This window comes from Lissotriton vulgaris, chromosome 10, assembly GCF_964263255.1.
Source record: "Lissotriton vulgaris chromosome 10, aLisVul1.2, whole genome shotgun sequence".
NCBI classification, from domain to species: domain Eukaryota; kingdom Metazoa; phylum Chordata; class Amphibia; order Caudata; family Salamandridae; genus Lissotriton; species Lissotriton vulgaris.
The window spans coordinates 265472293-265498577 of record NC_141698.1 but is presented as its reverse complement, the minus strand read 5'-3'; the positions used below and the strand labels follow the sequence as shown (position 1 = coordinate 265498577).

The 26285-nt window shown below is 45.1% G+C and overlaps 1 protein-coding gene across 3 annotated transcripts in view; it reads left to right on the top strand.

The window, feature by feature from the left end:
* The window catches only part of LRRC61 (leucine rich repeat containing 61), a 146689-nt gene extending 121587 nt beyond the window's left edge, over positions 1-25102 (top strand). The window contains exons 1-2 of one of the 3 annotated variants that reach the window (XM_086940967.1): positions 4058-4190; positions 23581-25102. In XM_086940967.1, coding sequence (XP_086797093.1) covers positions 23999-24781 — 783 coding nt within the window. In that variant the 5' untranslated portion in view covers positions 4058-4190; positions 23581-23998 and the 3' untranslated portion in view covers positions 24782-25102. Of the gene's footprint in view, positions 1-4057; positions 4191-4340; positions 4487-23580 lie in introns of those variants that run through there. The other 2 variants (XM_086940968.1, XM_086940969.1) reach the window with 2 other exon arrangements.
* Positions 25103-26285: the final 1183 nt, after the last annotated feature.

The following is a 26285-nucleotide window of genomic DNA, read 5'->3' as shown; positions in this document are numbered from 1 at the left end:
CCAATCTTGGAATCACCTGCATATCGACCACTTTGTGCCAACCTCTGACATCTATAAGAATATAATCTATCCTGCTACTTGATCTTAAATTATCAAAGGTGTGCTTACCCTGTGGGTCAGAGGAGGTGCGGCCATTGGCTGCCCTCAGTCCTCTGGATAGGCATAAACTTTTAGCCTGTATTGCCACTTCTGTCCACTTTTTTACTATCAGGAGGTCTAATTGGGGAATTCCCCATTTGGTATCTTCCTCTTGGGCCAGATCGTTATCCTCACAACCTAGAGGTTCAAATGTTGTGTTTAGGTCTCCCCCCACCAGAATGGTATACTGTGTAGGTAGAGTCTCTAAGTAATTATCTAAAGCTCCTATCACATCAGAAAATGTGCCCCCTTGGGTTCCCCTGGCATAGATGTTATATATTGCCAGATTATGACCATCAGCCCAGGTGAGCACTATAGAGAGTAGGTCACTGTTAATAATATAACTCTGCTTGATAGTGCATTGCAATGATTGGCGTATCCATATAATTAGACCCCCAGAAGGGCGCCCCTTATTATTCTTTTTCGCAGGTACATGAAAATTTAAGAAGCCCTGGCGAAAAACTGGTGCCACTGACCATGTTTCCTGCAGCATGATAACATCATGACGGTCAATGAACTCGCACCATTCGGGAGTCTCTAATTTATGGTGGATACCCGCTATATTCCATGAAATGAGCTTGATACTACCTTTCACTTCAGTATTCCCCTCTTGTGAAGGTATGCTCTGATTAAAGGGGAGCAAGGGGGATGGAGAAGTAGTTTCCTCGTTATTAATACTGGTATGAATAACTGGTGAATTGTTCACTGCTGTACTAGGAGTATAATCTCTATGGTCGGGGACCTTGCCCTCACAACAATCTGTTTCTGGTTTCGTAAGAGTACTATTGATTCCGTAGTTAACCTCTACAACCTTAGCTTTTCCTGAGCTCCATGATTCTTCCAGTCAATCACATTGGCTTAAACCCGAAAGGGCAGAGAACCTATTTTCGATCGAGATACCCCAATTATTTCTATTTTCAGGGATTTTGGCTTTTCTTAGTACAGGGTTCCATTTCGTTTTCAGCATTGTTGGATTTAGAATGTTTCCTTTTTTTATATAAAAGAAATCCAACGTTAGTGGCACTGTTTTGGTAGAGCTACGCTGAGGGGGGTATATATTAGCTAGAATGTTTGGCAAAACTTCTGGGTCTGAGAAATGTAGCACCACACAATCCCCCTTAAATTTTTTGGTACCACCCCCGATCCATTCAACTCTTCTAGCTTTAACTACTTCCTGTGCCAACGTGTCCCTGCCTCCCGGTTTAAAAGCCATATTCTTTGATAACCAGTGGAGTGATTTGTTTATCAAAGAAGGAATGTTCTCTACTTGCCCTGGTTCCAGTTGAGGGACATTTGCTAGGACCAATATTAATGGAGAGGCTTCCACTATTAATTCAACGGGCCCCTTCTCTAAGTTGTCAGGAACTTTTGTACCTCTAGAGCTCGGCCCTGCAGAGTCCCCATTATTAATATCTGGATCTGGGTCTCTCAAGCCCCCCCCCCCCCCCCCCCCCCCCCTTGGGCTGGTCTCCTCGTAGTGTTCCGGGGAGTATTTGCAAATAAATCTGACCCAAGAGCAATTTGGGTAGATTTTGGATCAACTGTAGGTGATTTTAACAGAGGGGTTTTTGATTTTTCTTCTATTGATTTTTGCAAAAGTACCCCCAGTCTGTTGACCTCTTCTGTGAGCTGGTCTATTTTGCTTAGGAGCGGTTTGGTAATAGTTTTGATTTTGTTATCTACGGCATTCAACAACTTCTTAAATTGGTCTTCATCCAAATGGACCTTTCCTCCTGCATTACTCCTTGTATCATCTCCACTATTTCCCTGTGGGGAAGTATCGGGGCGCTTTTTACTTGATCGAAGACCACCCCGTTTAGGTATATTCTTCCCCCCCCCCCTTTGTTACTCTTGGAGCTGGGACCGGTGTAGGGGCCTCCTCTTCTAGAGTAATAATGTCAATATCTGGCACGCTCTCGGGGGCTGGTGCAGAGATGGCTACTAGAAGCTGGGTCAGTGGGTTGTTGTCCGGGGTCTGAAACACCTCGTTACTGATATCAAGAGCTGGAGTAGGTAAAGGCGTGTTATCAATAAGCAAGTCTGGCGAATAACTCAATCCCAGGGATGATCTCCTGTCATGATTAATTTTGGCAACTTTCTGAACCATGTAATTGTCTATGGTATTGATGGGAACTGTTGAAATTTTACTTTTAGACATTTTCCAAGCAATTTTACAAGGTTACGACGATGCAGGTCCGTGGGGTGTTAAGTCAATGTGGTATCCCAGGCACATACAAGAGTTTGTGGGAGTATGTAACTTACTTGGGTGTTTTTGGACAGCGGTCTGGGCCCTGCTCCTGCCTCTTCCTGCCGATGAGGGCCGTAGAGGGCCCGCCCTTTGCCCGGGCTTCGCTCCGGGCGTCCCGCGAAGCGGGGGTGTCAGGGAATTTATTGCGCCTCCTGGCGCGTTCTCCCCGCGTCTGTCGTCAGCTGCTACGCGCCGCCGCGAGGCCTGCCGGGTGTTGATGTCCCCCGGAGCGGCGGCGCGGTGTTTGTAGGCTTCGTGACTCTTGGCGGTGGCGGCTGGTACCTGTGGCTGCTCTCCGTGACTCTCGGCGGTGGCGGCGGTAAGTTAGTCTCCCCCGCTCCGCCGGGGTGTCAGGGAATTTATTGCGCCTCCTGGCGCGTTCTCCCTGCGTCTGTCGTCAGCTGCTACGCGCCGCCCCGAGGCCTGCCGGGTGTTGTAGTCCCCCGGAGCGGCGGTGCGGTGTTTGTAGGCTTCGTGACTCTTGGCGGTGGCGGCTGGTACCTGTGGCTGCTCTCCGTGACTCTCGGCGGTGGCGGCGGTAAGTTAGTCTGGGCACAGTTATATTACCAGCTAATACAATAGTCGGTAACACTTGTATGAATGGGGCATGGCATTAACACTGAAAAGTGCTTTACTGCCACTCTGCAGGAGGTGAGAGCCTTTAAAACGTCATTTGCTATAACAAAACATTGTGAACCATAACATCCTAATCGATGCCATAAAATAGTATCTCGAGTACTACATGTATAAATGGTATATAACTGTGAGCACCACAATATTACATAACAGTTTTAAACAGAGAACTACTACTACTACTCCATACCAGCAGACCCTGAAGCACATCACAGCATACACTATCAGAGTGGAGCATGCTATATGGTATCATGCCAGCCAGTTCCGCACTTTAACATCCCCCATCCTACAGTTACATTCGGGCTGGACCCTTCCCATTTGACGCAGGGTCAAGACTGATTTGCTTAGGGCTGGGTTCAAACTGGAATGGCATGGGGAGCAAAAAAATGATGGATTTAGGCCCAGATCTGTGTACTGGGGTGAATGTATGACATTGTTCTGCATTCTGTCCATCAATTGTTCTTTTTGCATTTGTCACCCCGAGTAGGACGGGTATGCCCAGACGTGGGTCCCATGCTCTCCACACCACTGGAGTCAAGCTATAGTGGCTGACGAGGGGTGAAACCCAAAAAACGGTCCTAGGATGCTTGCTTCCAGTCCAGGAAGGGCCTGGCCTGGCAGTTCGGCCTGGACTGTTACCATTGGGCGCAGGGTCAAGGCTAATTTGCACATGGCTTGGCTCAAACTGGAATGGCATGGGGAGCAAAAAAAAGCGATGGATTTAGGCCCAGATCTGTATACTTGGATGAATGTATGACATTGTTCTGCATTCTGTCCATCAGTTGTTCTTTTTACATTCGGTTGCACACCATATCGCGAAGCCAATATGCACAGTATTTATTGAAGCATAAGGTAGCATGCAACACTATGTTTTAATTAGGACTTGACATGTTCTCTGTGCAGAGGGTGGCATATGGTAGCCCCAGCCCGTCCTGTCCACCGCGTGCCCCCGACACCACCTTGATATCGGTGTATCCATGGTTTCCCCCTCCCCCGCCATCCAGCCTTGGCCAGAGTTCAGCTGTTTCAGGCTGGAGCATTGTCTGCGCCGCGGAACGGCAAGAGTTAACCTCGCTGCCGCATCTGCAGCCTGCTCCACGAGTGACCGGGGGCTCAGAGCGCGGAGGACCCAGGCAGCGGGGCGAGGGCTCTGGATGCGGGGAGGACGGAGGTATGTCGCCGGGGGTGGGGGCTGTAGGTAAAAGGGCTATCACACAAATACATAGCACTGATAGGCGCTATAAAGCAGAGGCGCCCTGCCACGGCCTGACTGGCAGGGACGGGGATGTGTGTGTGATGGGGGCGTGGGCTATGCAGGAAAGATCCCGGCGAAGGGGGTGGGTTGAGAGCCCAGCTGGGGGTCCGCTGTCACCTGCCGGGGGCAGCCGCACAATAGACAGCAGCGCTCTGATCCTCGCGGTTGTTGGAGTGAGAAGCAGGACGACCGGGTCCACGGATGCTCCTGGGGTAAGAAGTGCCTGCTCGGTCATTTAGGGTTGCGATCCCATGGGGAGGGGGGTCACCGTCTCTTGGTTCTTCGGGGCCCTGATGAGTGCCCAGGGAGCAGGGTCTGCTGAGTAGCAGACCCCATCCACGGTGTCTTGGCTGATGGATGGTGAATGTGCACAGAAACACCTGCATGGAGATGGCCAGTGGTGGTCAAGGGTAGGGGGTCGCTTTCTGCTCCTGTGGTTGGCACAGCCCCCCACCCCGAAGCTCCAGGCCTCGAGGAAGGCACCGATGCCCCCATACACCGCTCTCTATTGTTCTGTGTCCGTGGCCAGTGTCACGCAGGATGTGTGAGAGGTAACCGCTGTCACGAGAATATAGCAGTCGAATGTCTTTTCATATGGCCACCATATGGCTAGATGAACTGTGTGTAGATGTCTCTGTGTGTCTGTCCAGTGCCGCCCGTCAGCGGCGTTCGCATATTTGGTGCTTCGGTCACAGCGTGTTCCTGCCGGTGTCTCCGGGTGTGCTGTGCTGTGCAGGTTTCTGTGATCAGCAAGAATGGAGGCTCAGGTTCGAGAACTGTGCCTCGGCGGAGTCTGCCCAGGAGCGCTGAATGAGTGAGCAACGTGTGTTGTGTGTGTCTGCGACTCGAGTACTCCCTGTCACTGGTCTCTGTATATTTTATGTCATTGAGCTGTGTGGATGTCTGTGGGCATTTCTGTGCTTACCTCTTTGTACCTCCTTTGATGTATGTTTGACTCTGTATTCGTATATCCCAGGTCTGGGTGTCTGTTTATATATATATATACCCAGTGCCGGAATGTGTTATGTTTGTGTGCCTGTGTGTTTGTGTATCAGTCTATGGTGCCTCTTTGTATAACGCCTGACTGCAAGTTCTCCGTGTGTGTAAGTGTTGTCTCTGTGTACATTGTGTATATGCGAAGTTGGTGTTTGCGTGTATACTTTGTGTCGACATGCTCCCTGGGTACATTGTTTTGTGTATTCGTCGGTCTGCATGTTTTGTTGTGGTGTGTCTGTATGCTTCTCGTATGTCTTTGTATCTTTTTGCATGTCTTATGTTTGCTTTTCTGTGTCCATACCTTGCCTTTGTTTGTTCCTGTGTGTCTTCTGTATGCATGACTTGCTTCTGGCCTTATGTGTCTGTGCCTGCATATATGTCATGGTTATGTATGCATGGCCTATGTTTTCGCTACTGCTCTCATATCTGGTTTGTGTGTCTGTTGCATGTCTTAAATCTGTGCATCCCTATGCATCACTAAGGCACACGAAGCCTGTGTTTCAACTGTGCCTGTATGCATGTTTTATGTTAGTGTATCTATATACATGTCTTGGTTTTGGGCCTGTATGCGTCTCTCATGCGTATGCGTGTCTGTATGCATGGCTTTGTGTTTGTTTTATGTATATTTTATTTGTGTCTGCGCTTACATACTTTCCGTATGCCTTTTTTTTGTTTGTGCATCTGTATGCATGTCGGGTTTGTTTGACTTGTTCATATCCCGTTTGTGTTTCTTTATGTATGTGCCGTGTCTGTGTATAGGTATTCTTCCCTTATGTTCTTGTGCTTGTATGCGCACTGTACATCGGTGTGTTTTATGCACTTCTTCTTTGGGTCTCTACGCATGTCTTATGTCTGCGTGTCTAGCTGCATGTCTTGTGTGTCCGATTTTATGCATCTCTTGTTTGTGTGGTGATATACATATCTTGTTTGTGTGTCCATATACACGCTTTATGTCTGAGTGTCAATTTGCATGTCTTCTTTATGTGTATGTCTACATGCCACACGTCCATGTAACATATGCATTTCTTCTTGTGTCTATTTGAATCTCTGGGTTGTGATTTTTATGGCTGCATTGTTTGTGTGTGTATGCGCATCGTATGCATGGGTGTCTTTATGGATATCTTGTTTGTATGCATGCATGTCTGTGTGACTGTATGCATCCTGTTTATGTGTCTGTGTGCCCTACTGGTTGTGTCTTTGCACAAGTTGCGTCTTTGTGTCCGATACGCTTGACATGTTGGTGTTGTGCATAGTGTTTCTGTGTCCGTTTGCACAGTTTGCCTGTGTGCCAGATTTGCATTATCTGTATGCGTCCTTATGTGTGTGTGCAAATTGTGGCTTCTTATTTGGCTTTAGCCAGACTTAAAAATCATGAGTCATATAGCGCCTATAAAAAGATGGCTGCCCTCGTGGCTCATAAGTGTGCCCTCACGTAGGTCTGTGAGACTGCTCGAGGGATTTCAGAGCACTAGTATCTACCGTAGTATCTGTAAACATCAGTCCCACTTCACACCTTGTGTACTCGCATCTCTTCTGCGCGTGAAGGCCAGGGCTTGACGGCCATTGTTCTTAATCTCTGAAGGACCCATTTCTTACATGGCTTCCTGTTGGGACCACAGATGGCACTGGGGATGAGGTTTCCCTACAGTGCTTCTTTTAGTATGCTTTGTGCTTTTGACATCACACGTACGAACGGTTCATTTATAGTAGACACACTTTTAGGCTTCGCAAAAATACTCATTTATCCACCGTGCGTGGTAGGATGGCAGGCCGAGTAGGCCCCGCCGGGATTCGAACACATGACTTGCTGGTTAGGGATGGGCCTAATTTTTACGTGCTCTGCCCTTTATCTATTCAATTTATTAAGCAGCTGCAGCCATACTGCACAGTTCGCCTGTCTTACTCCTGTGGACACATGGACCTCGAGATCTATTTACTGGCATTTTACCACAGCGAAGTGGAGAGAGAGAACGTTTAATTCTTCATACATGGCAACCGTTGCTAAGGGGAACCACATCCCCCGCCCCATACTCCTACTAAGCTAACATCCACCTTGTTTCGGAGCCCTTGGGGAGGAGTGCATTGTGGGATCGATCCGGAATAGGAAGGAAGGAGGAGTGTGCAGTGGCGGCTGGTTGCATTTGAAAGTGGTGAGGCGTAAATTGATTGTCATACTGCAGCCCGAGAAAATTTTGAAAAAAAAGTGGACAAATGGTGCATTTTCAAGCAAATTTGACAAAGCAGGAAGGTTAAGAAAGCAATTGTGAAAGTGCAGTTATTACATTAATAAAGAGGTATCAAATAACATAGGTAGCTGCTTATTCAGTATAACCACAGAGCTTCACAACAGACTTCGAGATACAGTTGCATGCGTGGAAAAAATCGATATGCATATGCCAGATTCATTTTTCGAAATGCTGTTACTGATAGTAATAACATTCCTACACATTATTTAGTTGTATTTTCTATACTGAAACACCATTAAACAATAGCAACGTCATTTATATCCTTTAATAAAGTAGAAGAAACCATTTTCTAAAAAATATAAATTTTGGGAGTTATGGGAGAATCATCATTCTAGTGGCTAAAGACTTAACAAAAATGGGGTGGCTCTCGGGATGTTTTTTCTTTTTTCCGCCTTTTCTTTTTTTTTTTTCCTGAGTCCTATGATTAGTGCAAGCAACAATCTAGTTGAAGGCCAAATAGAGTAGCCAGAATGGCTAGCTCAATCAACCCCGGAGAGTAACCTTCAAAATAAGTAAATAGAAGTAAGGGGCCCCAAATTTCCCAGAAAGAAAAATTCCGGAATCCACCAGGAAGGTGGGAAGGCAAGAGAATAAAGGGAAAGTGGGACCCTGATATCTCCTTACTTAAAAGTTGCAAAATGAGGACTTAAAAAAAAGAAAAAAAACAAATAAATAAATAAAAAAAATAAAGTACATGCACTTTTCTCAAATCAAACATCATATCAAATTCATTATTTTGCAACGGGGATGCTGTGGCTTGCACATGACTCCCAGCATAGACTAGTAGGATAATACCATGGCAGAGGCAATAGTCTGATTTATTACAAAGTGTAATTCAAACAATTATTATATGGCAGTGTGGTGCATTTATTTTCACACAGTAGGAATACACTATCCCAAGTAGCTTTTAGGTCCCCATTCCAGCAATTGCCCATAAAGACCTACACCTCGGATCACCCTCCTTTCAGCCCCAGCAGCCCCATACATTTTCCTTCTATCAACTGTCACACTCTCTAAGTCCAGCAACCCGATTCTGTCTACAGTACTCACACTTCTTCTCAAGCTCGAGACTTTCAAGCATCCCTAATCAAAATCCATGACTCTCCCGATGCCCACTCCGAGTGGCCTTTTGGTTGCACTCCGCGCCCACATGTACAGCATGACAGCACCAATTGTGCATTTCTCATCATCTGTACAGTGTGACGGACTGACTTGACACCTGATGTGCAAGTTATAACGTCATTGCAGAAACACCGTATCCCTAGTTTGTAATTTGTTTGAGCAGTGGATTGCACACAGTTAATCAATCAATCAATGAAGGCATTTATATAGAGCGCTACTCACCCGGAGGGTCTCAAGGCGCTTGGGGGGGGGGGGGGGGGGGTCTGCTACTGCTCGAACAGCCAGGTCTTGACTTGCTTCCTGAAGGAGAGGTGATCTTGGGTCAGGCGGAGGTGGATGGGGAGGGAGTTCCAAGTCTTGGCTGCCAGGTAGGAGAAGGATCTTCCTCCCATGGTGGCTCTTCGGATTTGTGGAACGGCGGCGAGGGCGTGGCTGGTTGATCGTAGCTGATGGGTGGGAGTGTAGAAGGTCAAGCGGTTGTTGAGGTACCTGGGGCCCAGGTCGTGGAGGGCCTTGCGTGCTTGGGTGAGGCCCCCTGAGCAAAACGAAAAGGTAATAGAATGTTCCACTGGCAACTGTCTATTAACTGTCTATTAACTGAGTAAGTGTGGAAAAAGTGCACTCAAGTAAACAGTGATACTGTAATATCCAGAAACTGATGGCAGTCCAAGATGCAATGCCCCAGGTGTGCAGAACAATCTTTGGCAAAAGGGACAGTGCTTGTGTCAGGTCCTAAATGTGACCTGTCCGACATGTATCAAACGTAATTGAAGCGAACAGTAAAGCCGCGGTTTGCATTGTTCGTGAAATTGGAAAAGGGAACTCCTGTCATATTCCCTATGAGGTGCATGCAAGCAGACATCTCAGAAAAGATGGGGGCTCCTTCACATGCGCCAGCCGCCCGGAGTACCCCCATTGTGTCTGTCTTTTGATGGGAAAAGAACACGCCGAGACGGCTTCACAGTGTCACTACTGCTCTAAAAGAAATAAAACGTTTCGGAGGAACAGTGAACAGTATTGAAAGTGCCAGCGATTCTTATTGGAAAAAAAGATAGGACTCAGTTGAGTTTATCAATCATGGAGGCCTAAGTGGGGGTGAGTCCACACGGACAATATGGGGGTCGGAACTCATTGCCCAAAAAATCTTATTGGAATAATCGATATTTGAAAATTGGGGCATAGAACTAAAACCCTTCACCTCTTCTGGTTATCCAGCACCTCTATTACAAAATCCAGGGGATGGTCGGGTGTCCGAACGACCTAAAGCCTCTAAATCAATATTGAGAGGGGAAAGGGGTCCCTCACCGGTCAACCTGAGGCAGTCTCAGGACAATGGGAGCCACCGTCAGAATCACTCCTATCGAGACCCCTGCTACGAAGACCCAAGATGGCTCATGAGAGTGGTAGTCTCCAAGCATGAAATAAGTAAATGACAGGATAGCAGGCATAATCTCTTAGAAGGTGAAATACATCTATTACGGATATGCTCCTGGAACATCAATGGCTTAAACAGCAAGTTGCCAGACTGCGCCACCATGAATTATCTAAGGTAATTCCACATCATTGCCCTCTAGGAGACATGGTTAACGGATCCACCTCACCTACAAGGATATCTACGGTTCTTTGCCCCAGCTCTTAGAAGAGCAAGATTTGGTCATCTCCAGGGTCGTCTGGTGATGTACGTAAGCAACAACTGCACAAATTCACTCCATCAAGTTGCTCTAACACTGGAAACTATCGCTATTAAAATCTCATACATAAAAAGGCCATCATTTAGGCACAACGAGATAATAACAATAAATACATACATACATCCTAAGAGGAAATCTGATGACGCAAAGCAATTGGTCAACTTCGTAGAGTCTTGTTTGAGCAAAATCAATACATCGGACATGATACTGACAGGAGACTTTAATCTACATCTACTTGGCTCATCAAAAGCAGAAGAAGTCTCTTTACATATCCAGTTATGGGACATACCGCATCAGGGAAGTAATTGAGCAGCAGCTCCCTCCAAAATTGGTCCGCTTCTTATAGAGGATCTTGAACATCTTATGCTGCGAGCAACAAATGGAAGAATCACAGGCGATACACCCCCTGCATTTACTCATCATTCTTTAACAAAAAAATCAACGCTGGATTACACCTTTGTGTCCCTCACTCTCTTCAAAGACATTTTTTTCATTTAATATGGGAGATAAAGCTGGCAGCGATCACCGGCCCCAGGAACTTACTTTGCATACAAATATTCCTGGATTTACAAAATGGAAGGGCTTACCTGGCACAGTTGCAAATATTAACCTCAGGAAAATAAAATTCACGCTGGCATCGCAAGATAACTTTCAGGAAAATGCTAAAAGTCTATTTAAATCACAGGTTGGGGACAATGAAATAGAGAAATGGATAAGCTTTACTCACGCCTTGGCTACGACTTACTCCGCCCCAATTAAATCTAATACAAAGCAGGGACTTGCTAACTTTACCATGAAACAAAAGAGTAAGATAAAATCCATAAAAAAAGGCATTAATTACTCTTTGCGGCAGGTGCGCCAGGATCCAACTGACATCATAAAACTTGTTGACTTGCGACAACAGAAAGCATGCTTAAAGCGAGCGATCTGGGAAGCCAGGCACAACAACGTGGATACCCTATGGGCAAAACTGCATGCGGACACCAAACTTAAAAACAGTGCGAGATTTTGGGAAACTATAAAAAGATTTACTCACCCAACGCATGAGGGCCTGTCTTCAAATGTATCTGAAGAAGACTGGGCCAATTCCTTGGAAACCACTTTAAGCAAGGAAGGTCTGCTTCGCACGCTGAAACCAGCATAGATTCTACACAGCGGCATAGGATCTCAAAGCATCAAGTCAATGAGGGAAATGTAATTTCTGAGGAACTGTTTGAAGGAGAATCATCGGGACTTATTCCTTTAAGTGATTATACAAAATCAATTAATAAGTACATCAAGAAGGTAGGGCAAGCAGGGGCTCCGGGGCCTAACGGAATCCCACCCGTGCTCTATAAACAAAACGTAGAATATTGGGCAAAGGGTCTTAGCCCTTTGTTCTGGGAAATAAGAACAACAGGCCGACTCCCTCCATCTTGGAGGATCTCGATAATTTCACCAATCTACAAATCTGGTGATAAGTCCCTCCCCAAAAGTTATCGGTTAGTCGCCCTCTTGGACAATGATGAAAAATACTTTGCTGGGACACTGCTGGATGAACTGCAACTTTGGGCGGAAGATAACTCAATCATTCCCCTAAATCAAACAGGCTTCTATAAATCCGTGGGGACCTCAACAAACATAACAACAATGGCTTTGTTAATTGATAAGGCTGAGGCCACAAGAACACCACTACATTTATGCTTTATCGATTACCGGGCAGCCTTTGACCATGTGAACCAACAGAAACTCTGGTTGAAACTGGCAGGCTGGGGCATTCCCCAGGTTTTATTGAACCTGTTAATCGACTTGCACACTGAAACTTGGGTGCAAATATAGCTCGGCGACGGGTCAACGCTATCTAGGAAAATTCCAACACCAAAAGGCCTTAAGCAAGGCTGTGTACTGGCCCCAACGCTATTCAACCTGTTTCTTGCAGATCTTATTCCGTTATTAAATGCCTGCAACTCACACTCCCCAAAGATTGGGAATCTAACACTACCATGTCTCCTTTACGCTGATGACCTAGTATTAATTAGTCAAACAAAGGTGGGTCTGCACTGTCTTTGAGACATCACATCCCAATACTCTGAGGCTAATGACTTAACCATCAACCTGGAGAAAACCAAAACCATGACAATCAAAAAGAACCTGAAGAAAATACCTGTCTGGTCTTGGGATAAGATCCAAATAGATTCCGTCTCAGAGTATAAATATCTGGGGGTGATTATTGATAAAGGCGGGCATTTTGTAACCCAAAGAGATGTAATCAAAAGGAAAGGCACAGCCTTAGCCGTGTCAATGAGAAACCTAAACTGCAGATTAACTAGCCCCTCACTCGCCCCTTTGGTCGAAGTTATACGAGCACAACTTCTTCCGACAATTACTTACGGGAGCGAGGTACAGAGAGGAAGGGATTCCAAGCTCTTGGACACCGTGGTGGCTAAAGTATGCAGAATGGTCTTAGGTCTCCCTACACGAGTCTCTCCAGCGCAAATCAGGCTTGAGTTTGGCGTGCAAAAACAGACTGTTGCAAGGAAAGGTGCAACAGTTATTTTCTGGGACAGAGTCAGGAAATCTAAACCAGGCACCTTAAACTGGCACTTATGGACTGAGTTACAACAGAAACAGTCATCCCCAGCAGCAAAATATTTAGCTACTAGTGTGTCAATCCTAGGCCTAACCGACCTTTGGGCAACCCCGACAAGCCACTGTCTTTTCAAAAAAGCTACAAAGAAAATTGTAAAAATGGAATCTTGGATTGAAGACAAGGCAGCCCTAGCAAAGAGGTCGCATGGCTGGTTGACCCTGGGCACTTACTCTTCTCAGGCTGCACAAAAGTACTTAGCTTCCGGCTTCACCAAACATATAACAATTAAAATTTTAAAATACAGACTAGGCGTGTTGCCATGCACAAGCCACTATCCACATTGGCTGAAAATCCAATCTGATTTTAAATGCCGTCTGTGTAGGACAGCGGAGGAAGATATGCTGCATCTCATCTGCACGTGCTAGACCTAACAGAGGAAAGGAGACAGCTTTTTAAACCACTTTTCAATCAGAGAGGCATCTGTACACGGAGGCAAGCCGTGTTAGCGTGCTTTTCACCTGGGGACACGCAGCTTAACTGCAGGCTTGTGAAATTTTTAGGAAAAATGGAGAAGAAAATGTTAAATCAGATCGGCACTGCAGCTGACAAGGAAAGAGACTGACGTTGCTAGAATAATCATTTTTATTAACGGACTGCAATATTGTAATGTTTTTTAATCGATTTTAACTTTTGAACGACTTGTTTGTAGCAATGGTTTTAAGTAACTCTGCTAAATAAAAGTAAACTAAACTAAACTATTGGAAAAAAAGATGGGTTGCAGCGATCGACAATGGATCTTTGTGTTCACTCGAGTGATGAGAATTTTGGATGAACAACAATACCTTGACATCTTAGGACTTATATTATGCACCGATATTTTCCACCATGGTTTCGAAGTGTTCCATTTTTTTTGCAAGTTTACATAGCGCAAACTCGACCCGAAGCGAAGGTATTGGAGCGCTTTACATGGGCACAGGTTACGTTACAGGACACATTCATTTTTTTCGGTAGGCATGGGGACCCAGCCTATGTGTGTGCCAGGTTGCGTCTCGCTCGCCTTGCCCAGCAGCATACAGTTACTCAGTCATCACAGCGCCGCGAGAAGCAATCATTCATCGCGGTGGCTGTTACTAGGCCGGGCTGAAACAGTGGAGGGGGTCAAGGCTTACACAGGTTTCTAAGTGCGCGCGCCTGCCTTTGAAAAACCCAGGAGTTAACGTTAAGGAAGGAATGAATCATCAATCATTGATCACGCCATGAAGTGATGAGCCGTTTAGGGACAGGCCCACGCCCACCCCAGACATCATTAAAGCTTTGTGCCATGTCCAGACTCCAGGGAGACAGATACGCGCCTGCAGTCTTAGAGGCCAAATAATCGCTGCGCAATAACCTGCCTTTGTTTTTATCTAAGGCCCGCGGAATATCATGCACGCTTCAATGACCTATGATTTAAGCTCATGGCTGGCTGATGTGATGCGCAGGGAAAAGTTAAGTAAACAGGCAGTACACCGTCTGTCACCAAGGCAGAAGCCCGCCAGCGAGATGGCAGATCCCGACCATCAGGCCAGCCATGTGCAAAGGCCAGGGCATGGGCTTTTGGTGACACAGCCGACCAGTTGACTATCCAAAGCTATGAACTTTCTCCACCTCTCCGCCGGTAATTACTCACTTTTTGTAAGGGGGCTCTCAGGGTCCCACGTGTAACCCCCTTGTAACTTCATGCGGCACGAGGTGTACGGTACCGTCTGTGTGTGAAGCACGATGACTCGTGAGTCGTGACTCTGACTATTGTGGCACTGGCAGCACTTGTGCGGTGACGTGCTCACAGCGTAGGAAATGGCCAATCACTACTGCATGGCTTCATAAAAGCCAGAGTGTTATTGGCCACACAACTGGGCAGTTGCCACCACCCACGCCGGCACCATACTGCAGGCTCAGGCTGTGTGTCTCAGCCAATCCTGGCGCTATATTGGCAGCGCCAGGATTGGCTAAGAGCAGGGTTACTCCCTGCCCATCATGAGACCCGGGGGCTGTGGTATGAAGAAGCACCCTCGGGTCCCTCGCCACTGTCTGAGTCGCTAGGGAAGGACTCGGGAAGGTAACTACAGTGTGTGCGTGTGCGCATGTTCAGGCCAGTTATAAAAATGACTAGCCCAAAAATTGACATGCGCACACTGCTGCTGCCTACTGTGCTATTTCGGCACTCTGTCACTCACTGCCACAGCCCCGCCCCAACACCTTCTGCACCTTCCAGATTGAGTTGGGCTTGTCCCGGTAGAGTGCGTTGAACAGAGCGCGAGTGCGATCAGTGCGCCGCTGCGAGATTTGTTTTCCTAAAGTAATTGAGAATGTTAGCGTGACGGTCGTCCATATGCTTAGTGGAGCAATGCCCCACTGGATGCACCGCCACTGGATGTTCCAATGAAAATCAGCGTTCAACAGCATGTGGATCCTGCCTCCACATGCTGTTGAACGCTGATTTTCATTGGAAAGGCAATAGGGTACACCTGAACCCTCTATTCAGGCAACCTATTAGGATACTGCACAATTCAGTGGCGTTTCTGAAAGTAATTTTTAAGGGGGACTCACTGAGTCGCAGATAAAACTGGTGTGCACCTGCAAAGGGCAATCACGAACACTGCGTATGCATGCGTGCACATGTGTGTATATGTACGTATATATATATATATATATATTTAAAAAATATATATATATAGTTGGATGAGAATTTTAGTGACAGCATAACGCTTTAATCATCCAAAAGAACTGAAATTCACTAGTTATAGTTAGCTGTGGTAACTATAATTCGTACCCTAAGTTAACTGTAACTCGCGACCCCGCCATGCTCCATTTTCTCATCAATAATTTAATTTAAAATGTTGCAGATATCAATGATGTCATGGAAGATGTCATGAGTGATGTAATATGTGGAGTAATCGGCAGTGCATGACGAGGGCTCGAGTCAAGTTACCTTAGGGCACAAGTTATTATTACCAGAGTTAACTATAACTGGTGAATGTCAGTGGTTTGTACATCTCACTGAAATTTTCACCATGGGGCATCACTGACCCCCACCCCAAGCATTATTAGGCCTCAGTAAACCCATCTTCCAAGGTGAAAATCAATAATAAAACAGGAGGGTAGCCGGACGGCCCTCTCCCCAAGCCTTATTAGTCCCTGGGGACCCCAACCCCGGGGACAAGTTACATAATTAAGGAGTGGGGCGTGTGGACCCCCTCTTCGACCCTTCTTGGGCACGGGGACCCCATCCCCTGGGGCCACAGGTAGGTGCCCAAGTGTACACTCGGGAAACTCACAAATCTCAAAATGTGGTTCAAAGGAGGAGGCCTAGGGCCCCTGCAACCCCAGCTGTCTCCCTGCACAGTGCCGGAACTGACCGGCATTGCCCCCGGCTGGAAGGAGCAGCTATTTATGCTTGCTCCCTAAGGATGGGAGCAATATCTGTTTTGGTTCCCTGCCTGAAGGAGTGCAAGCAGCGGAGTGGAAGTCTGCTCTCACCCTGCAGGAACATGTACATATCTTGCTCCGGTTGGGAGATGACATGCCTTCCCAGCCCAAGCATGGAAGTGATGTTTCCTTCCGCCGGGCAGGAGATTTAGAAATGCTCCCACCAGGCAGGAATAAACATATGTCTCCCTGTCTCCATGCCCACACAGATGCTGGCAAGGGAACAACTCTTTTCCGGGTTGGGCTCCCCAGGACTGAGGAATAGAGCTGGCCCGGGACCTATTAAAGCTCGGTGAGGGGGGGCGTGCATCCCTCCTCACTTTTATTGTAAGTTTGGACCCAGGGTATGGGATCCTGGTGGGCCTTCAAAGGCTTGTGGAGGGGATCCACATAGCCCTCCTCCCCTTTTTTCAAACCATTCGGCCACCCGGTTGGGTCACCTGGGGCCTTTTTCTGCTCATGGAATGAGTCCCTGCAGCCTCCTCCCCCTTTTAACATATGTCAGCCCTGGGTGATAGGGTCCCTGGGTCCTCTTAAAGGCTTGGAGAGGGTTGCACACGTGCCCACCTCCTCTTCACAAAGATGTCTGCCCCTGGAAATTGGATCCCCGGGGACCTGCTTGCCTTCATTGGCCCTAGGGAATGGGGTTGTTGAGGTGTCCTGGAGGCTTGGGGAGGGGGGGGGTCATGTGCGCCCTTCCCCTAAAATCACCTATGCACTGCCCACAAAATCCCTGGCCCACTCCAGGGGGTCTTTTTTTTCAGTGCAGTAGGCTGTGCTTTTTTATTAACATTTTACCATAGATTTATGGATCCTCCAAAAATGTGTGGCAAAAAATAAATAAAAATCTTTTTAGCTCCACCACCAAGCCTATGTGGTTAGGGTAGCCCTACCCCGCCCTCGTGTCTTTTTGTGTGCTATTTTTTTCCAACTCAGGACTGAGTCCCGAGTCCTAAGATGGCTACCACCACTTTCTGGTTGAAGTGGGGACAGCCAATCATGTCTCAGTAGGAGATCTCTAGGGTCCACGGCGCCTCTACGATGTGAAATATACAATGTTTTTGAGCAATAATTAATGAAAAACTGAACAGATTCACACTAAATTTCAAAACAAGCATTATTTCCTCACCAAGATCTAGCTTTCTGCTAAATTTGGTGAAGGCCCATTCAGAGGTTTGGGCTGTAGCTGTGTCTAAAGTTCTTATGGAGAAATTAATGGGAAAACATTTTTTGGGGATCCTTTTTTCTCGGCCCTCACGTGGTGGATCCCCCCAAAACTTTCCAGGAATAAGCTGAGGTAGAAAAATATTTTAGGAAAGTTTCAATAACATTTGTCTAATGGCACCAAAGCTATAAGCAAACCAAAAAATGCATTTCCTTTACAATCCTAACTATAATATATATATATATATATGGATCAATTTCTGTTCCCAGTTGAAACCACAGAAGTAACGGACCACCACACGGCTTGCAGAGTGTCACAGCGAACTTTTATTATCCATTTTTTCAGCAGTTCAGGTAGGCATATATATATATATATATATATATATATATATATATATATATAAATAGGATTTCCTATTGATGTATATGTAAATATAGATAGATACACTCATACATAAAAATATATATCTAAACGTTGTAAGTACAGATGTAGGCTCATGTATTGCCACAAAAATTTCTGCTCTGCAGTGGATTATATTACTGAATAGTGAGGCCATGAATATCGTGGGTAAAAATATTGTGGCCAAACTATTGAAGACCAAAATATCGAAAGGTAAATGCATGTAACAGAAGTATAGATTCACTATTCCTAGCTCAACATCTACTTACCTTGAATATACATATATTGTCAAGGTACATATTTGTGGAATTTGGTATAGAAAATCTGTATTTACTTACCATTTGATATTCTTTCCTCGATTTTCCCTTCCTCTATATTCTGCCACTAATATTACCAGCTGCAAAACATGCAATGAGAGATGGTTTCACATATTCATGTGCTTGTCAAGGTGCAGTGTATGCTATTCTCTGTGTTCTCTTCTAGGCGCTAGTCAACAGCTTTGGTGGCCGGCTAAAGGGAGACCATGGCAAATGTAGGTGAGACATGGGCCCCATCTGGCCCCCCTTTAGAGACACCATTAGCATATTCAGATTTGAATAGTGTAGTGAGGTATACCAATATAGGAATGGTACAGTTCTCGGTCAAGAATCTTTTAGTAATATTAACCATTTGTGGCCCACAGATTAGATTCACTAGGTTTGGTGGTATGTGCTCAATATGTAGAGCTTTTTATATGGGGGTGATCACTATTTATTTTTGTTTGATGTATTCAGGAATTGCCATTCATTTAGCCTCAATATAATTGAGTCACAGCCGGCATGACTCGTGGGTGGGGGGGGCGGCGAGTTGCGCGGGGAGGGAGTTACGCGGGGAGGGGGTTTAATTTTAAAGAAATTAAAAAAATGTTACTTCCCTTCGCGGCCCAGTCTGGTCTGGTCCTGCGTCGTCCTGCGTGTCTCTGTTCCAGTCCACACACCTCCTTTCCCTTCTCTAAGCTAATCACAACGCTGCAATGGCAGCGTTGTGATTGGCTGGGACGCCGACTGCACTGGCATCTATGGGGAGGCCATTTTCTCCATGCAGACTGCATGCAGCTTACATAGAGAAAAGGGCAGAGCGTGTATGACAGGTTTGGTCGGCCCTTGGGCCGGCCAAACAGTTACACCCACAACAGTGGGCAAGCCACTCCTCCCCTGCACTGGAGCTGGGCCGCCCACACGCCTGCCCCAACCAAACCCTTCTGCTTTCTCACAGTGCGAGAAAGCAGTGAGGCGACGCTCCTCCGCCCATGTGGAGGAGCCGCCCCTGATATAATCACATGAAAATTGGGTTGGGGGAGAGAAAGCATAAAAGGCGATTATAAAAATGCTAAAAGTAATTATTATTTCTAAAAGCTCAATTGACTACAAAAACATTAAGATATGGTTAATTGCAGCGAAGGTGAATATGATAAAAGGGTGGGGAGAAGAGAAGAAGTGGTCTTCATGAGGTAATGGCAAAGAAGATACTCTTACCTTTCATGATTGAGCTCAATGTAGAAGGTCGCGTCTGATTGATAGGCAGAGAGGCGGTTTCTTAAACACATGCCATTTGCCTCCTTGATTGTACCTCGCTCTTACAGTTTTTGAACATTTTGTTTATATATTTGTATAGGGCAAACCTGGCCTCAACCCAGCAAAGCGCTTTTCAGTTGAAAAAAAAAGCGGCCTAGGCTAGGACCACTATAAAAAGAACAGGTTTGTCGAAAGAAGGGATTTCCAAAGAGGAAATTAGTCAGTCAGGTAAAGGTTTAAGAGACATGCTTCTAAGTCATTCCGCAAAGCAAGAAAGCCTGGTTTTTAATTCGGTAGGGATCAGATTTGGAGGGGCCTGGACCCCTGGCAATGCTAAAGTGACAATCTTTTATGTGTAGCCAAGCACAATTGACACATAAATTTGGCATGGGAAGGCAATCACATAGGTATCAGTGGCCCTTATGCAATTATTGCAGGAGCGCTCCAAAAATGTCATGGAAAAACATGATTAGGGATGGGATGTTTTCTGAGGGTTTAAAACAGCAGATCAACTGGGTCACTTTATTTTGGGGTGTTCTTGAAGTTCTGTAGTTCTGGATACGCTGGGCCTCGGAATAGCCTTCAGCGGTTTCAAGGGTTCGTAAATAGGTAGCTGAGATTCATGTCAATGGCCACAGACTGGACCGCACCATATTTTAGTAAAAGAAGCATTTGGATTATGTGATTGGTTTATAGTTGGTCTTTGACAAACAGCCTGACCTCCGCCTGGCCATTTAGAGCCTGGTCAACTCCTTCTGTGTCTTTTGCCTCTAATTATGGAGCTCAGAAGAAAGTGATCTTCTTTTGGCAGCAGCATTGCCTGTGGATAAAACCGTTGCCAAAGTCTCAGATTTTAGTTGACGAGGACAGGCCGCTGCTGCTCCCATTATACTTACAATTGGGTATTGGACTGGATTGGATTTGGTTTTTGTATAGCGCGATAGCTACCCGCAGGCGTCCTAGCGCTTAGGAGTGGGAGGTGTATGTGGCAGGGGGTTGAGTTATCTACTGAAGAGAAGGGTTTTTAGTTTTTTCCGAAAAGGCAGGATGTTAGGCTCTGAGCGAAGGGAGAGCGGAAGGGAGTACCAGAGTTTTGCCGCATTTACTGAAAACATTCTGCCTCCACTCCTCGCTCTTTTAATCCTGGGATTGATGACTTGGAAGGCATGGGCCGACCTAAGCTGTCTGCTGGGATGGTAGGGGGTGATCAGGGTGTGGTTCAGAGTTGCTCCTTTCCTCCAGTAAGCACGGTGGGCAATACACATGCTTTTGAAGTGAATTCTTTCCCTCACTGGAAGCCAGTGGAGATCCTTTAGTTCGGATTTCACAGATTGACAGCGAGGGATGAGCAGGAGAGTGCGGGCAGCGCAGTTTTGAATCACCTGGAGTTTTCTTAGAGTTAGTTGGGGGGCTCCTAGGTAGAGGGCGTTCCCGAAGTCCAGCCGGGAGAGGATTAGGCCCTGGACCATGATCTGTCTTGCCTTGAAAAGAAGGGGGATCAAGCTTGGACGCAATCCTCTTTAGTTAATGCCGGGTGATCCTCCTTGGCTATTTACAATGGGGTCAGTTATGTGTGTTGCCTGCAAGAAATTTCCTGCATCACCTGCTTCGTAGGATTTGTTACACTTGGTTTTAGATGTTTTTTTACAGGATAGATCAATAGATGAGGATTAACAAACCTCAATCTTATTTAGCTTGATATTATTTTTAATTCCAAATGTAAAATATTTTTTTGCATAAGTATCTGATGACTACTTTCGTTATTTGAATTATATAACGTTTTAGTAGGATTAACTAAGGAAACGATGAAGAAATTAAGGACATTTAATCTATGTTCTGTCTTTGCACCAAATCTTGTCTCCTTTTTTTTGGCACGCCTGCAAGTTCTAAATGCAGTCCAAGGTTTCACACCCGAGATCACTTGTAGGCAGTTCAGCTTACTTTTGCAGCCAATGATCGATTATACTATGCTGATCAGGCTGCAAAGACAAATCCATACACTGTGTGGATATTGTCAATTAAATTACCTATCGTTTTTTAGACACAACCATTTTTCCACCACTGATTTGATCACCTTTTTCAAAACCCACCGAATGAACTTGTTTGCTATACATTACTTAAATCTATTTTATTTATGTTTTAAAATGAGTTTTTAAAATATGCGTGCAGATGATTTCATATTAAGAGATGGAATCATGTATTCAGTATAATTGTTGATCTCGTTAGAGATCTAAATCAATACCATAAAAAAATGAAAAATAAAATCGAATTGCAAAGTAAATGATCTGGTAATTATTACTATAAAAAGTCACACCAAGTTGTTTGGCAAAAATAAATCAGACTTTGAGGGGTGTTAGTTGGGACTAACGTTCGGAGAGTGGCAAATTATCACTTTATAATGTCTCTGAGTTTATGTGCAATGAACGGCAATGCTTGAAAGAACTTTAGCAGATGGTGTTTCACTAAAACGTTGATAGTTATGCAATGGCTATGCCATTTTAATTTGACATTTTGGGGTCTTTCAGCCAAGTCAATTCTATAAGCCTATGTTAAAAAAAAAGTAATACCAATAGTTACACATGGGATTGAGGATTCCAACAATAATAGATGGTTCGAAAGCAATGCTACTTAAACAAGCACTGGCAAAGTCACTAGTTATGGCATTAGAAAGCTGGTTGTAAACATAAGATGCTAAAATTATAATAAGAAAAATAAAGAAAATGTACTGGCAATACAAATTTGAAATAATAGAAAAAAATAACCATCAGATATAATGTTGTTAGAACAGTGCAGGTGCCTCCACACCTGCCTATCATGGACGCACTGATTTGACTCTTTCATCAAGACTGGATACACAAGGTGAAGCACGGCCACTCCGGTGTCTTGACAGAATCTTAAATCAATTTGACAAACAACTTCTAGGGGAAAGAAGTAAACCCTGTTGGCGACCAGACCATTAATCTCATCTGAGTACTTAATGGATTGTGATTTTTTTTCTTCACAAAATCGAATAAAGATGATATGAATGAATGAATGAATGAATGAATGAATGAATGAATGAATGAGTACTTATCAGAAACACAACGAACATTCCATCCGCCTTATTAAGAGTGCTTTATATCTTAATGCACTTGTAAGAATGCGGACACAATATCATCATGATTGTTACAGGGTATACGTCCCCCAAACACTGAAACAAGCCCTTAGTGCCATTAAACTATCCTTATGCCCTTTTAATACGTTTGATGAGATATCTGTACCATTTGTGATGACGTATCTGTCCGCCAAATTCTAAATCATGCCCTTAATGCTTTGAAAAAGCAACTGACCATTCTATCAGCCCATATGAAACATGAATGCTAATGGAATACTAACTGTTGCTAGAGAATACATTGATTTTACTAATACATCTCCATTCAAAGAAAATTTGGATTACACAGAATGGTGCTTGATTTCACCCAATAGTGCACTTATATCTCCACTAGTTATTGAGGCCTCACTATACCTTTAAAGAGTGAGTAGTTCAGGAAAAAGCTTATCCAAAGATCTCTCTACCACAAATTTTATATTGAAACCTGCAATAAAGCCATTTTGCAGAAAAGATTTAGACTCTGGTGTCACCAAAACCGGTGCTACTTTTAAATAAGTTTCTCATCAGACGTTCATAGGCTTCCCCTTAGCTTTTTTAAAATTAAGTCTCATGTTGCAGTCACTCATGCACAAGTGTAAGCAAACAAATATGCAATCCCACGTGTGCACCGCCTCAGCAGTCTCGATTGCTAGGAGGTGATTTCTGGTTGAGGGAATGGGTGCCATGTATATTCAGAATATTTTGGTTGGGATGAGAGAGGAATCATTCAGGGGCAGATAGTTTTAGTTTGTTGCTGAATACCTTTGAGCCTAAGGCAGAGGGTGTTGCAGGCCTTCTGTGGTGGTAAGAACAACAAAGGAATGGCTGGACTGGATCATTCTTACTGTCCTTATGTGGCATTGTGTCGATGTCTCTTTTAAGAGTATCTCATGGAATTAGGTAGGATATAGTGTATGCTGACGGCCTGTGGTGGCAATTCTGACCTTGTTTCCTTCTTTTATTCCAGGTAGATGTACATTCATCACGTTAAACCTCATTCACCCATTCGTCTGCCTTAGAAGATAGGGACGCTTCCAGACCATCAGTCATATTCTTCTCCACCTACAAGGATTCCTGTTTGAGACCTTCCTAACATTCTCTACCCGAATTCACCTAGACTCTACGCCGATGCCGATGGAGTGGATTAGATAAGTGGAGCCCTTTCGCAAGTTCCATCCTCGGTGTCCTAACATCACTCCTTGTGTTTTCCCAATTTCACATCAGACGCTGATTGATACGGAGTCCTCTGCTGCTCCCACAAGCTTGGATTTAGATACTGGAAGTTCTGCAATCCAGACTCCTGCACCGAGGACTATTAACACATTAACTGTTTGTTCAAAGCAATTTCTCACTTGAAAGCAATCTATAAGCTGTAAACAGAAGAAATGGAGGCCAAGATGGAGAAGGAGCAGGAAAGAGAAAGTTCAAAAGTTACTTCTGAGCTTCTAAAGTCAAGATCGGGTGAGTTTGATCTAGAGTCCATTCTCTTGTTGAAGCTCCGAGGTCTGGCCATATATGACTTGGGCTGCATTGGGGATTGTCTCAACTTGGAACGCTTAGACGTGTCCAATAATAATCTCACCCACCTGGGACCCCTAGCATCTTTGAAGCAGCTGGTAGTTCTGAACTTATCTGCCAACCGGGTTGCCTCACTTGAGCCCCTCAGCTCCTGCGACAGTTTACAGAGCCTGAATGTGGCTGGGAACCTTATAAGCAATGTTGAGGGCCTTCAGTGCCTGGCAGGGCTAAGGAAGCTGGAGAGCCTTCGATTGAGAGACCCAGTCAGTAACCTCAGCAACCCTTTGTGTGCTGCAGGGTCCTACCGGACCAGCGTGCTCGATGTGCTGCCCACTCTTAGGGTGATTGATGGTGAGATTGTCTCCGGCAGGGGGAGTGACCTCTATCAGCTCTGCAAAGACATTGACAGTTCACTGAAAAGGTTTCTGGGCAATGGGCCTGTAGAGGTCACTGGAGGAGCTAAACCCTGGGTAGAAGAGGGCTACTGGGATCTGAAGCCAGCTCAGAGCACCATCATCGAAGAGGCTTACAAACAGTTCAACGATGTTCTACAGGAGTGTAAAGAACTGAGCAAGAGGGCAGATGACACCATCGCCCAGGCTGAAAGGGCGCTGGACCTCCGAAATGACCCCAGTTCATATGTCTTCTGAGAACCCAGCACCTTGGACGAAGATCTAGCTCCACAGGAACCTGCATCACGAGGAGGCCCTCAAAATCTGAGCATGGCCCCTGCTTGGAAACACCCATTCAGCGTGACGTCTGTGCATTGAACACACTTTCAGAGTGTCCATTCGTGTTTGGGAAAAGTGCCAAAGTTCTTCTTGATGATCCACCTCCTTTCAGTGTTTTGTGTTGTTGGTGTTTGACTGCATGCTCCTCAGTTCTACCTCTGTTCACAAGCCCGAAAGACGCAACATGAGCCTGACGCCTGTCCTTGTTTTCTTTGTTTAATAAATGTAGCCAGAAAGTTACTTTTTAGTTGTTATGTGATTTGTTCTTTGTTGTTAACTGTTCAGATGTTTCTCTTAAGTCTGAGATGCTTTGGGATCAAACCAGCTAAACATACTTGTACAAGTGAAGCACAGAGAGTGGTGTGGTACCACCATTGTCCGTTGTTTTGATCGCTAGTCCCCTGACTGAGCGGGTTACGTTGTCTTCATCTCAGGTCACTGAACTAAGCAGTGTCTGTTGTTTTGATCTCTGGTACCCTGCTTGAGCGTGTTATGTTTTCATCATCTCAAATCAATGAACTAAGTGCAGTTAAAAGGTTGGTTTCCTATACTCTAATTGGAATCAGTTCCTGGTTGTTCTTATAACTTTAGTGTTATTGAATATGAATTGTACTATTTATGTTTTAAATTCATGAGTTAAATAATTCTTTTCACAAATTGCAAAAATAGAAAAAAACTGAGGTATGTACTAATTACCAAAAAAATAAATATTATTAGGTATTTGTCGTGGATTAGTAAATTCAATATATTGCCTGGAGTGGCACAGCAAGACCGATTCCACTGAACACTGGTTACAAAGATTACAGATCCTCATTTGCAGTTCTCCCAACAGGGAGCTGTGTTTTTAACAGGAGAAGATGGCTGAAGACGGAGCAGGCACTTTCATGTGCTAATATCATCCTGGCTTTGGACTCAATCAGTAGTGCTAATTGTGAATTAAGGATCTGTACAAAATCAAATGTGTCTCTGTGATTGACTACTAGAGGGTAATTATCTTGCAGTTCGAATCTTAATCAGAAACTGAGAAAAGTCTAATTTCAGGTTAAAACCACATATCAACATATCTTCTTTGCAAAACATCAATATACGGAGATCACAGATTTCCAGCAAGGAGCTTGAACGCTAACCTTGCTTCCAGAATCTGATAGGACAGAGAGCCTTGCTGCTGGACAAATTCACTTTAGAAACCTCCACTTTTGTCAACTGTCCACGTGCATCGAATAAGTCAATTTGTGTGCTGCTACAGTTTCCTGAAGTGGACTTGCAGTGTCATTTTAAGGAGTTTAGGGACCCCTGACAAAATATATCTCATGGGAGCCCCTCATCAAAACGACTTTCAGTCAGCCTGTTGCCCATCCACACTGAATTTATGTTAAAGTTTCATAAACAGGATCACAAAAAAACAGTTGAAACCTTCCTTGAC